Genomic DNA, 14,319 nt, shown 5'->3' on the forward strand with positions numbered 1-14,319 from the left:
CTCTGGGGGGAGTTGGTTCCAGAGGGCCGGGGCCGCCACAGAGAAGGCTCTTCCCCTGGGTCCCGCCAAGTGGCATTGTTTGGTTGACGGGACCTGGAGAAGACCCACTCTGTGGGACCTAACTGGCCGCTGGGATTCGTGCGGCAGAAGGCGGTCCCTGAGGTAATCTGGTCCGGTGCCATGAAGGGCTTTATAGGTCATAACCAACACTTTGAATTGTGATCGGAAACTGATCGGCAACCAATGCAGACTGCGGAGTGTTGGTGTGACATGGGCATATTTAGGGAAGCCCATGATTGCTCTCGCAGCTGCATTCTGCACGATCTGAAGTTTCCGAACACTTTTCAAAGGTAGCCCCATGTAGAGAGCATTACAGTAGTCGAGCCTCGAGGTGATTTTACCACTGTCAAGGACCATTGTAAGCCTTCCAATATGTGACATCTCTTGAGTTTGCGGGAGCAAGATTGCAATGCTTTGGTTACCAAAAGTGCACTGAGCACATGTTATATGTCATATGTTGTGTGTGTGTTTTTATATTATAAAAATCAATAAAAATATATATTTTTTAAAAAGTGCAAAGTCTGTTGAAGTACCATGGAGCATTGTTACCTTCTGTCAAATGTTGAAATTATGTTTGCACTGTGTTCTTAGGCTGTTTCAGCCATAAAAAGAAAATAAAAAATAAAAACAATTTTTTTTTGGCTGCAGCTCCTTAATTTAAGGCCTTTGTTGCCCCAGATTTCTCTGCAAACGGCCTCTTTGCAAAGGCATAATATTAACTGTCAACTTCCCATAATGACATTGGCGTCCGAGAGCAGCTTTGATTAACAGCAGAAGGCAGCCTGGTTTAACTTGGAGAGGGGAAAAGTCTTGGCAAAATGCTTTGCCCAGTCGAACAGATGGATCGGACAGCCATTGCTTGTCACTTAAAAGCCTGGGGGTAAGAATGTTGGAATTCTTACCGAGCAAACCACCAGAATGTGATTTTGGAAACAAAAGAGGCTCCGGATTCAGGACAAGGATTCTGTGAATGTTTAAAAGAAAGGACAATTGTCAAAACTGTACACATCAACACAGAGAACAATGGCAGTAAACAGTGGGGGGAAAGCCAAATTCTTGCAATGTTAGGCAACAGCCGCCCCAAGTCTACGGAGAGGGGCGGCATACAAATCAAACAGATAGATAGATAGATAGATAGATAGATAGATAGATGGATGGATGGATGGATGGATGGATGGATGGATGGATGGATGGATGGATGGATGGATGGATGGATGGACGGACGGACGGACGGACGGACGGACGGACGGAGGGACAGACAGACAGACTAAGCAATGTCATTTGGTGGGACCCAGGAGAAGAGCCTTCTCTGTGGCGGCCCCAGCCCTCTGGAACCAGCTCCCCCCCAAATACCAGAGTTGCCCCCACCCTCCTTGCCTTTCGCAAGCTCCTTAAAACCCACCTCTGTCGTCAGGCATGGGGGAATTGAAATTTCCCTTCCCACTAGGCTTATAGAATTTATACATGGTATGCTTATATGTATGAGTGGTTCTTTAAATTGGGGTTTTTTAGATTGTCTTAATATTAGATTTATTTACATTGTCTTTTTATATTGTTGTTAGCCGCCCTGAGTCTTCGGAGAGGGGCGGCATACAAATCTAATAAATACAAATACAAATACCAATAGATAGATAGACTAACAAACAAACAAACAAACAAACAAACAGGGCTTGAGTTGAAAGAAATTCAAACAGCTTGCAAGAGATTCAGGGGTTTTTCAAACCTATCTTCAAAATTCATCCTCGAAGCAGCCTATGATACCCGGTCAGATTGGATTCAATTCAGTGATGGGCTCCTACGGGTACGGTTAGGTACATAGAACCGGTAGAAATGTTTTTCTTTTTTTTCTTTTTTTTCCCTTCTGGGCTCTGGGTATGTTTTTCCTATCGCGGTAAGTGAGGTTGAATGTGTATAATCTTAGAAGAGCTGTGCCTGCGTGTGTGTACATACACTTTATATAGTAGATAATGTATCATTTTCTGTGCCTATCTGTAATATGTATGTACACATATGGCATATATATACTGCTCAAAAAAATAAAGGGAATGGTCAAATAACACATCCTAGATCTGAATGAATTGAAATATTCTCATTGAATACATTGTTCTGCAAAGTTGAATGTGCACAACAGCAGGTGAAACTGACTGTCAATCAGTGTTGCTTCCTAAGCGGACAGTTTGATTTCACAGAAGTTTGCTTTACTTGGGAGTTATATTGTGTTGTTTATTTTTTTTGTCCCCTTTATTTTTTTGAGCAGTGTGCACAGAATTAAATAGTATAAGTTGGCCATCTTTAAGCCAGTCACATGACCTTTAAGCCACCCCCAGTCACATGATTGTCAAGCCACTCCCATCTGGTCACATGGTCGGCAAGTCACACCCACAAAATAAGCCATGGCCACACTGTGGTAGTAAAACTTTTTGCAGCCCTTCACTGATTCAATCGATCAATAAGAGGGACCGGGGAGGTCTTCTAATCCAGTGTTTCCCAACCTTGGCAACTTGAAGGTATTTGGACTTCAACTCCCAGAATTCCCCAGCCAGCGGGGAATTCTGGGAGTTGAAGTCCAGATATCTTCAAGTTGCCAAGGTTGGGAAGCACTGTTCTAATCCAACCTTCTGCTCAAGCAGATCATATACAGTGGTACCTCGACATATGAGTTTAATTCGTGCCAGAGCCGAGCTCGTATGTCGATCAATTCGCATCTCGAACGAATGCATTTAGATTTTGCTTTTCGCGCCGAGATAACTGGAATTCTTGCGCCACCTAGTGGACGCTCGGCTCGTATCCTGAATTTGAGCTCGGGTGTCGAACAGAAATTTTGCTCGCATCTCGGCTCGTAACTTGGAATACTCGCATGTGGAGCAGCTCATATCTAGAGGTACTACTGTACCTGTGGCAGCGAACTTACAGCCCATGTACCACAGGTGGCATGTGGAGCCATATCTGCTGACATGCGAACTGTTGCCATAGCTCAGCTCCAGCATGCATGTGCACACTGGTCAGATGGTTTTTGGCTCGTGCAGAGGCTCTGGGAGGACATTTTCGGCCACCAGAGGGCATCAGGAGGGCAGGGGATGGCATTTCGCTCTCCCCAGGCTCCAGGAAAGCCTCTGGAGTGACGGTGAACCTTTTTTGGTTCATGTGCCAAAAAGGGGGGAAAGCACGCGTGCCTTCCCACATCAATAATTCCATGCGGGGGGCCTACACGTATGCCCCTGCTTCTGGCACACAATGGCACGCCCGTTTTTCGCTCTCCCCAGGCCCCCAGAAAGGCTCTGGAGCTTTGTTTCCCGACTCCCAGTGGGATCAGGAGGCTTGAAATTCAGCAGGCTGCAACATGCATGCTCACCAGACCTGAGCTCACATGCCCACCAATATCGCTCCGTGTGCCACTTGTGGTACGCATGCCATAGGTTTGCCATCACTGGTCTAAGAATCATTATATAGAATACAGTAGTACCTCCACATACGAGCTGCTCCACATGTGAGTATTCCAAGTTACGAGCCGAGACGCGACCAAAATTTCTGTTCAACACCTGACCTCAAATTCGGGAGATGAGGCGAGCTTCCACTAGGTGGCACAATAATTCCTTGCTTCCAGTTATCTCAGCGCAAAAAACAAAGTCTAAAGGCATTCGTTCGAGATGCGAGTGGATCGACATACGAGCTCGGGTCTGGAACGAATTAAACTCGTATGTCGAGGTACCACTGTATAGAATATTGGCCAAGTGTGATTGGACACAGAAGGAATTTGTCTTGGTGCCCTACGCTCTCAGTGTACGTAAAAGAAATAGATTTGTCAAGAAACATGTGGCACAACACTTAATGATTGTCATAGGGGTCAAATAAGCAATGAAGTAACAACCAATATTAATAAAAATCTTAGGATACAAGCAATAAGTTATAGTCCTACAGTCATAAGTGGGAGGAGATGGGTGATAGGAATTATGAGAAAGAACTAGTAGAAATAGAAGCGCAGACTTAGTAAAAAGTTTGACACTGTTGTGAGAATTCTTTGTTTAGTAGAGTGATGGCATTCAGGAAAAAAACTATTCTTGTGTCTAGTTGTCTTAGTGTGCAGTGCTCTGTAGCGACGTTTTGAGGGTAGGAGTTGAAACAAGAGCCCTTCACTCCTCCACTCGAAACAGAATACCCTACGAACGCAGACTATCAATCCTAGGTCTAGAAAGCTTAGAACTACGTTGCCTAAAACACGATCTGTGTATTGCCCACAAGATCATATGCTGCAACGTTCTACCTTTGAATGACAACTTCAGCTTCAACCGCAACAACACAAGAGCACGCAACAGATTCAAACTTAATATTAACCGCTCCAAACTTGACTGTAAAAAATATGACTTCAGTAACCGAGTTGTTGAAGCGTGGAACTTATTACCTGACTCAGTAGTGTCAACCCCTAACCCCAAACATTTTTCCCTTAGACTATCCACGATTGACCTCTCCAGGTTCCTTAGAGGTCAGTAAGGGCCACGCCTAAGTGCACCAGTGTGCCTTCCGTCCCCTGTCCAATTGTCTCTCCTTATCTCATTTATCTTTTCTTCCTTTCAAATATGTTCACCTATACTTTTATAACTTTTCTTCTATTCTTTTCTTTATTTATATTATTACATATCTATTCTCTTCAATGTGCATTATGTATTGGACAAAATAAATAAATAAAATAAATAAACTCCAGGATGTGAGGAGTCAGTAAATATTTTCGCTGCCCTCTTTTTGACTCGTGCAGTATCCAGGTCCTCAATGGAAGGCAGGTTGGCAGTAACTGTTTTTTCTGCAGTTCTGATTCTCCTCTGAAGTCTGTGTCGGTCTTGTTGGGTTGCAGAGCCAAACCAGACAGTTACAGAGGTGCATATGACAGAGTCAATGAAATTAAAATGTACCAACAAGACTAAAATGTATCCCAAACTCTATAAAGGAACAATCCACAATTCAGATTACTTACTGAGTCATTGTTAATTTTGGAAAAGAAAGGCGGCGGATCGGTAAAGCAGCACAGGACCAGTTCCAATAAAACCAGAGCAAAGTAAATGTATGAAGCCAGATGCCGAAAAGGCTCTTTCTGGAATCCCTGTGTTAAAAGAAATGTTTTAATTGCCACCATTCTTATTTTTGCAACAACCACCAATTGCAGGTATCTCTATTAATAACCCTGGAGTGGGTCTATGGCCATAGCTTTGGGGACACAGGAGGAGGAGCTGCAGAGCAGGCAATCCAATAAATAATAATAATAATAATAATAATAATAATAATAATAATAATAATAATATTTAGTGACTGTGGTTGGCTCACAGCCAGGCCCTCCAGCAACGGACTTTGATCCTGATGAACTGGGGCTCTCCGAGCACCGTCGGCCTGTGTGACTGTCAGAGGAGACAGATAGTAAGGAGCAGGAGGAGGGAGAGTCTGGGTGTGAGGAGCCTACAGAGGCTAGAGAAAGCCCAATTGGGTATTTGTAGCCCCCAACTGGGACTTTGTTTGAGTTAATTTGGGGCTAATTACTGGCTGGCTGCCATGTGAGACAGAATAGTGACAGTTCAAAATTTATCATCTGTCTGTCTGTCTGTCTATCTATCATTTGTCTGTGTATCTATGTATCTATGTATCTATGTATCTATGTATCTATGTATCTATCATCTATCTATCTATCTATCTATCTATCATCTATCTATCTATCTATCTATCTAGTCTTTATCTATCTATCTATCCATCTCTATCTATCTATCTATCTATCTATCTATCTATCTATCTATCTATCTATCTATCTATCATTGTCTGTCTTCGGAGAGGGGCGGCATACAAATCCAAATAATAAATAAAATAAATAAAATAAATAAATCGTCTGTCTGTCTGTCTGTCTGTCTGTCTGCGCATGCACAGAAGCAAAAACATGCCACACGCATGCAAGTGAACCAAAGCTACATGTGCAGCACACCAGTAGCAGCGGTAATGGCAATCCACCCCTGATTGTGGTTGCCGATCAGTTTCCGGTCACAATTCAAAGTGTTGGTAATGACCTATAAAGCCCTACATGGCATCAGACCAGAATACCTCCAGGACCGCCTTCTGCCGCACGAATCCCAGCGGCCAATCAGGTCCCATCGACTAAACAATACCATCTGGCGGGACCCAGGGGAAGAGCCTTCTCTGTGGCGGCCCCAGCCCTCTGGAATCAACTCCTCCTCGGAGATTCGAACTGCCCCTTTTCTTCCCGCCTTCCGCAAGATGTTGAAGACCTATCTATTTTGCCAGGCATGGGGGGAATAACTATCTTTTTCCCCACCACCACCTTTTTTCTGACTGTAATATATGAGAAAGGTGTGATTGTGTAGTAATGATTGTTTTTAATATTTATGTGTTTTAAATTTCATTTTGTTTTAACTTATATTGGATTTGTACTTTGTATTTTGTATTGTTGTTGTTGTGAGCTGCCCCGAGTCTTTGGAGAGGGGCGGCATACAAATCTAATAAATCATACTAATCTAATAAATCATATCAAACCATAAGTTGAGCGCTACCGGTACTTTCAAACTTGTAAGATTTTGTTAATATAAACATAGGCATGGCTTATTAAACAAATGCTTTGCTTAAGAATGGAAATCCTGGCTTCAATTCTGGCCATAAGTTGAGGACCACCTCTGCTGTTGCGCTTCTTTCCGGACTATCTCACAAGACTGACAGCGGCAGACTTACCCCTGCCATCGCTTGGTGCAATTTGAAGCTGGAGGAGACACTAGAAGAGATGACAGACAGCAGCCAAAAGATCATCAATACGCCTGAAGATTGGACCCCTCGCATCCGTTCCGTCTGAGTGAGAAAAATTACCAGGACCTAAAATGGAGGAGAAAAGAACGGTTTCCAAGCAAAAACAAAAGTTCTGGCTTGTATTCTAATTGGGCAAGACACACCGGGCTAATGGAGCTTGCCGGCATTATGGCTAATTTATTTATTTATTTTTATTTATTTATTTATTCATTTGTCCAATACGTAAATACATAGGAAGAAAATAGACATGTGATAATATAAAAGAGGGTGAAAATGAACTTAGAGGAGAGGATATATGAAAGGAAGAGAATATTTTTTATTTATTTATTTATTTATTTTATTATTTGGATTTGTATGCCGCCCCTCTCCGAAGACTCGGGGCGGCTCACAACAAGTGTAAAACAAATCATAAATAATTCAATTAGTTAAAATATTTAAAGATTTAAAAAAACCCATATACTAACAGATACACACACAGGCATACCATGTATAAATTAAATGTGCCCAGGGGGAGATGTTTAGTTCCCCCATGCCTGACGGCAAAGGTGGGTTTTGAGGAGTTTACGGAAGGCAGGAAGAGTAGGGGCAGTTCTGATCTCCGGGGGGAGTTGGTTCCAGAGAGTCGGTGCCGCCACAGAGAAGGCTCTCCCCCTGGGGCCCGCCAACCGACATTGTTTATATAAGATAGGTGAAAGAAAGGAAAGACAATTGGACAGGGGACGAAAGGCACATTAGTGCACTTATGTACGCCCCTCTTAGGAACCTGGAGAGTCTAAGGGAGAAATGTTGGGGGTTAGGGGTTGACACAATTGAGTCCGGTAATGAGTTCCACGCTTCGACAACTCGATTGTTGAAATCGTATTTTTTACAGTCAAGTTCGGAGCGGTTCGTATTAAGTTTGAATCTGTTGCGTGCTCTTGTGTTATTGCGGTTGAAGCTGAAGTAGTCATTGACCGGTAGGACGTTGCAGCATATGATCTTGTGGGCAATACTCAAATCGTGTTTTAGGCGCCGTAGTTCTAGGCCCAGGATTGTTAGTCTATTTTCGTAGGATATTCTGTTTCGAGTGGAGGAGTGGAGGGCTCTTCTGGTGAAATATCTTTGGACATTTTCAAGGGTGTTGATGTCTGAGATGTGGTATGGGTTCCAGACAGATGAGCAGTAGTCTAGGATGGGTCTGGCAAAAGTTTTGTAGGCTCTTGTGAGTAGTGTGAGATTGCCTGAGCAGAAGCTGCGTAGGATCAGGTTAACAACTCTAGAAGCTTTTTTGGCGATATTGTTGCAGTGGGCTTTAGCACTTAGGTCATTCGATATTAGTATTCCAAGGTCTTTTACTGAGTGTGGGTTGGCAGTGAGAGATTGTTTATTCAGTTCGTATGTGCGGTTTGGATTCTTTTTGCCGATGTGGAGGGTAGAGAATTTGTTGGTTGATATTTGAAGTTGCCAGGTGTTAGACCAGTCTGAGACAAAGTCCAGGTCTTTTTGGAGAGTGAGTGTGTTATCAGTGGTGTTGAAAAGTTTCACATCGTCGGCAAAAAGAACACAGTTGCTTTCGATATGGTCACAGAGGTCATTGATGTAGAGAATGAAGAGAGTAGGACCTAGTACGCTTCCCTGGGGAACGCCGCTTATGACAGGGGCAGGGGTGGAGATGGCGCTACCAATTTTGACAATTTGTTGCCTGTTTGACAGGAATGCAGTTTCTCCTTCAGGTGATTGTAAGTTTAAAGGGTTAAATAAGGTCCAGGAGGGAAGTGTTTTTAATAGGAAAGTGAACACAAGAACAAGGGGACACAATCTGAAGTTAGTTGGGGGAAAGATCAAAAGCAACATGAGAAAATATCATTTTACTGAAAGAGTAGTAGATGCTTGGAACAAACTTCCAGCAGACGTGGTAGATAATCCACAGTAACTGAATTTAAACATGCCTGGGATAAACATATATCCATCCTAAGATAAAATACAGAAAATAGTATAAAGGCAGACTAGATGGACCATGAGGTCTTTTTCTGCCGTCAGACTTCTATGTTTAAACAAGTGTGTGTGAAAAATAGAGACAAACGAATTGTTCTCACCATGGTGACCAGTTGAATTGTAGGGCTAATGATGAGCCCAGGTGCTGGCGCAACCCCTTGGTTAGCTTTCCAAAGGAGGTACAAGATGGTGGAGAAACACAGCACTAACAAGGCGAAGCCAAGAATCTAACAGAAGGAAAAAAGGCACAGTCAGAAAAATCTGGGATCCAGATGAAGAAACAATCAATATTAATAAAAATCTTAGGATATGTTCTGTCGAGCTCTCTGGCAGAATCCTCCCGAAAATTCACAGATACAAATTTCAGACACACATGTGTTTGAAAATTCAAAACAATGTTCTTTATACCAAAAATGCAAATAAACTAAGCACTCTTTTTGTATAGCAAAGAGCACTTGTCTCCAAACAAACTGGTAATTTGTACAAGTCCCTTATCAGTTCTGTGATACTTAGCTTGCAGCTGTGAGGCAATTCACAGTCCTTCTTCTTCCACAAAGGGAAACACACTTGACTCTGGTTTAGTTTCAAAGCAGGGAAAAAACAGCCCACAAAGATCGAAGTCAGCATGGCAGGCAGGAAACACAACGATCAGATAATCCTCCACAATGGCCAAACCCACAGGCTGCTCTTTATAGCAGCCTCACTAATGACCACAGCCCCACCCAACCACAGGTGGCCTCATTTTCTTTGATAATAATCTCTCAGTTGTTGCTGCCTATGCATCGCTCTCCGCATGCGTGGCTGTATCATTAACTCTTGTTCCGAATCCAAGGAGGAGCTAGATAATTGATCTCCTTCTGAGCTGTCTGCCACACTCTCCTCCTCCCTGTCACTCCTCTCTTCTTGGTCAGAGGAGCCTTCATCAGCAGATTCCACCGGGGGCAAAACAGGCCTGCGGCATGTGGATGTCTCCCCCACATCCACAGTCCTTGGGGCAGGAGCTGGGCCAGAGCTAACCACAACAGGATACAAGCAACAAGTTACAGCGATACAGTCCTGAGTGGGAGGAAATGGGTGATAGGAATGATGAGAAAAAACTAGTAGAAATAGAGGTGCAGACTTGAAGCTTACCATTTTTGCTTTGAAGATAGCTGACATCCTGATATATCCCCTGCTGTTTTTCTGAAGGTAAAGATAATAGAAGGGGAAAGAAATCCATAGATAGATGCAAGGGATCCAAACTGCAACGGTGTCTTGAAAACAGGCTGCAAAGCCTGAGAGATCGGTCCACCATGTCTGGTTCTGGTTCTACGAAAATACAAGATTGCAAAAGTGCAAAATTATAACTGCTGAGCTCAAAATGTGTACTCTCTTATTTGTCCAGCTTCCACCCTGAAAGGCAATTTAATAATGCAGTTGAACCGGTTCAACTCATTACAAAAAAGCAATGCCAATTTAAAATCCAAACCAACCATGAATGGAATTTATTAACAGAAAAGTTCAAAAGGAATGTGGGAAAATTATACGTATTTTTCAGATAAGACCTATGCAGTACTATTATTATTATTATTATTATTATTATTATTATTATTATTATTTATTGGATTTGTATGCCGCCTCTCTCCGCAGACTCGGGGCGGCTAACAACAGCAGTAAAACAGTACAACAAAATCCAATACTAAAAAAGCAGTTAAAAACCCATTATATAAAGACCAATCATACATACAAACATACCATACATAAAATTGTGAAGGCCTAGGGGGAAAGTGTATCTTAGTTCCTCCATGCCTGGCGGCAGAGGTGGGTTTTAAGCAGCTTACGAAAGGCAAGGAGGGTGGGGGCAATTCTGATCTCTGGGGGGAGTTGGTTCCAGAGGGTCGGGGCCGCCACAGAGAAGGCTCTTCCTCTGGGTCCCGCCAAGCGACATTGTTTGGTTGACGGGACCCAGAGAAGACCCACTCTGTGGGACCTAACTGGTCATTGGGATTCGTGCGGCAGAAGGCGGTCCCTGAGATATTCTGGCCCGGTGCCATGAAGGGCTTTATAGGTCATAACCAACACTTTGAATTGTGACCGGAAACTGATCGGCAACCAATGCAGACTGCGGAGTGTTGGAGAAACATGGGTATATTTGGGAAAGCCCATGATTGCTCTCGCAGCTGCACATTTAAACATTTAAATGGTCAAACATCCAGGCTTTTTTTTTGCTGCTTTTCTAGTCTAAGAAACTGTCATGTCCAGTTTTATTTTTTAATTAAAAGGGTTGCAGTTTCCATCTGCTTCTTGTTTCATTCACCGCTGGAACCCTTCTGACCTCTGTCTCTCTTGATATGGCCCTCTAACTCCTCCTCTTTCTCAGTTTTAGCCAGAAAACAGAAAAACGTCCAGAAGTCCAAAGTGTCTCGATTTTTATTATTTTTTCCCCTCCTCTCTTGCATTCAGTCTAAAAGACAGTTTCGGTTTTCTGTTCTGTTACTTACCTACAAATCTGACCAGAGGAAGAAACTAGGAAATATAAACTGAAAGAAGATTTTAAAAAAGAAAAAAACTTTTTGAGAAAGATAACACCTTATGGTGAGTGGGCATGCATAAATTTGTATGTGGAATATGATCAGGGCAGAATGCTCATTTGCCCTTCGCTTGGACCGGACTTATCCACTGTCTCTGCATGTTAAATTTACCCACAGTGAAACCCATATATCAATCAACAGTCAGAAATGAGAATTTTTTTTCTACTCACCGCCAGTCCAGCTGCTGGATTCTGCTGAGAACTGCATAACGCAGGCGCCCAAGTCATCGTATCAGCGGATGAGGCTTCTGCCTTGTGCAGATCGGATTGCTGCCTGCTGTCATTCTGCAATATTTATCTTCTTTGGTTCTGTTTGGACTTCTGCCCCTTCTAGGGGGCGGGGATTTAGAACATAGAATAACAGGGTGGGGAAGGACCTTAGAGGTCTTCTAGTCCAACCCCCTTGTTTGAGCAGAAAAACCCATTCCATTCTGGACAAAACCTGGTTGTGCAACCTAATAATAATAATAATAATAATAATAATAATAATAATAATAATAATATGCCCATGTTACACCAACACTCCGCAGTCTGCATTGGTTGCCGATCAGTTTCCGGTCACAATTCAAAGTGTTGGTTATGACCTATAAAGCCCTTCATGGCACCGGACCAGATTATCTCCGGGACCGCCTTCTGCCGCACGAATCCCAGCGACCAGTTAGGTCCCACAGAGTGGATCTTCTCCGGGTCCTGCCAACTAAGCAATGTCACTTGGCGGGCCCCAGGGGAAGAGCCTTCTCTGTGGTGGCCACGGGCCTCTGGAACCAACTTCCCCCGAAGATTAGAATAGCCCCCACCCTCCTTGCCTTTCGTAAGCTACTTAAAAACCACCTCTGTCGTCAGGCATGGGGGAAATGAGATCCTCTTTCCCCCTAGGCCTTTACAATTCTATGCATGGTATGTATGTATGTATGTTTTTTTATATATATTAATGGGTTTTTAATCATCTCTAGTATCAGATTACTATTGTACACTGTTTTATTGTTGCTGTTAGCCGCCCCGAGTCTCCGGAGAGGGGCGGCATACAAATCCAATGAATGAATGAATGAATGAATGAATGAATGAATGAATAATAATAATAATAACAACAGCAACAAGAGTTGGAAGGGACCTTGGAGTCTTCTAGTCCAACCCCCTGCTTAGGCAGGAAATCCTACACTACTTTAGACAGATGGTTATCCAACATCTGCTTAAAAACTTTCAGTGTTGGAGCATTCAACTTCTGGAGGCGAGCTGTTCCACTGATTAATTGTTCTAACTGTCAGGAAATTTCTCCTTAGTTCTAAGTTGCTTCTCTCCTTGATTTGTTTCCAACCATTGCTTCTTTATTCCACACTAAGGTGCTTTGGAGAATAGTTTAACTCCTTCTTTGTGGCAGCCCCTGAGATACTGGAAGACTGCTATCATGTCTCCCCTGGTTCTTCTCCTCATCAAACTAGCCATGCCAGTTTCTGCAACCATTCCTCATATGTTTAAGCCTCTAGTCCCCTAATCATCTTTGCTGCTCTTCTCTGCACTTCTTCTAGAGTCTCAACATCCTTCTTATTTAAAAACCTCCAGTGATGGAGCATCCACAACTTCTGGAGTTCTAAATCTTGGTTTACAATATATGGTGAGGGAGGGTTTATTGAAAACCAGAAATGCTAATTAAATAAATCACATTGAAGGGCATTCGTGGGGATGGGCTGTTTCAAACAAAGTGTGCTTTGGGAATTTAGTAGTAAAGTCCACTGAAGTTTAGATGCCTGGCTAGCTTGCTGTAAACTAATCAATAAACCAGACTGGTGAATGATTCTCTTAAATTGAAAAGCAGTCTAGGATTGATGCCATGGCTTAGATACCGGCTTTAGTTGATAAATCAACTATGTGTGCTGAGAATGTAAATCCTGCTAGAGTCACCATCTGGCTAAGACATGGGTAAGGTCTGAAAGACAGTTATGTCAAACTGAACATCAATAAGAAACGGAAAGTCTGAAAAACTGTTGTGTTGAACTGAACATCAATAAGAAGTGGTGGCTGAACCAAAACCATGGCAGGAAAACTCAGATTCAACTAAGTTTGTGCTAGTAAATCTCTCAGCCACATAAGTGGCTATTAAGAACCAGTTTGGTCTCCTGGTGAAGGCACTAGAGACCAGGAGATTTATTTATTTATTTTGTCCAATACACAATGAGGGTTTTAGTGAATATATATCAATATACACATAGTAAAATACACGATGAAGGTTATAGAGGAGATACTCATAGTAAAATATATCTATGAAAGAATAGAAAAGAAGATATAGTAATAGAACATATCAATGAAAGAATAGAAGAAGAGATAAGAATAGAAGAAAGGTATAGGAGATATAGGAGAGCAATAGGACAGGGGACGGAAGGCACTCTAGTGCACTTGTACTCGCTTAATATTAAGTTTAAATCTGTTGTGTGCTCTTGTGTTGTTGTGGTTGAAGCTGAAGTAGTCGGCGACAGGCAGGACGTTGCAGCATATGATCTTGTGGGCAATACTTAGATCTTGTTTAAGGCGTCTTATTTCTAAACTTTCTAGGCCCAGGATTGAAAGTCTAGTCTCATAGGGTGATCTTGGTCCAATCACCAGATGTTGGCGAGTTCTAGTCCCACTTAGGCATGAAAGCTAGCTGGGTAACTTTGGGCCAGTCCTTCTCTTACAGTCCCACCCACCTCGCATGTTATGTGGGTTGTTATAGGGAAAATAGGAGGCGGAAGGAGTATTAAGTATGTTCACTGCCTTGAGTTATTTATAAAAAATAATAAAAGTGCATAGGGGTTTTTTGTGTGCTCCATTGTGTTGCTCACAGTCACTCATGCCCTCATCACCTCGAGGCTCGACTACTGTAACGCTCTCTACATGGGGCTACCTTTGAAAAATGTTCGGAAACTTCAGATCGTGCAGAATGCAGCTGCGAGATC

The 14,319-nt window shown here is 42.8% G+C and overlaps 1 protein-coding gene across 1 annotated transcript in view; it reads right to left on the reverse strand.

Moving 5' to 3' along the window:
* The window catches only part of ABCC6 (ATP binding cassette subfamily C member 6), a 58,621-nt gene extending 47,004 nt beyond the window's left edge, over positions 1-11,617 (reverse strand). The window contains exons 1-6 of the mRNA XM_070761133.1: positions 11,561-11,617; positions 9,952-10,128; positions 8,922-9,047; positions 6,775-6,912; positions 5,027-5,152; positions 963-1,024 (exon numbers count right to left, since the gene is read on the reverse strand). Of these exons, the coding sequence (XP_070617234.1) occupies positions 963-1,024; positions 5,027-5,152; positions 6,775-6,912; positions 8,922-9,047; positions 9,952-10,128; positions 11,561-11,617 (686 nt within the window). The remainder of the gene's footprint in view (positions 1-962; positions 1,025-5,026; positions 5,153-6,774; positions 6,913-8,921; positions 9,048-9,951; positions 10,129-11,560) is intronic.
* Positions 11,618-14,319: the final 2,702 nt, after the last annotated feature.

The sequence above is a fragment of the Erythrolamprus reginae genome, chromosome 9 (genome assembly GCF_031021105.1).
Source record: "Erythrolamprus reginae isolate rEryReg1 chromosome 9, rEryReg1.hap1, whole genome shotgun sequence".
NCBI classification, from domain to species: Eukaryota; Metazoa; Chordata; class Lepidosauria; order Squamata; family Dipsadidae; genus Erythrolamprus; species Erythrolamprus reginae.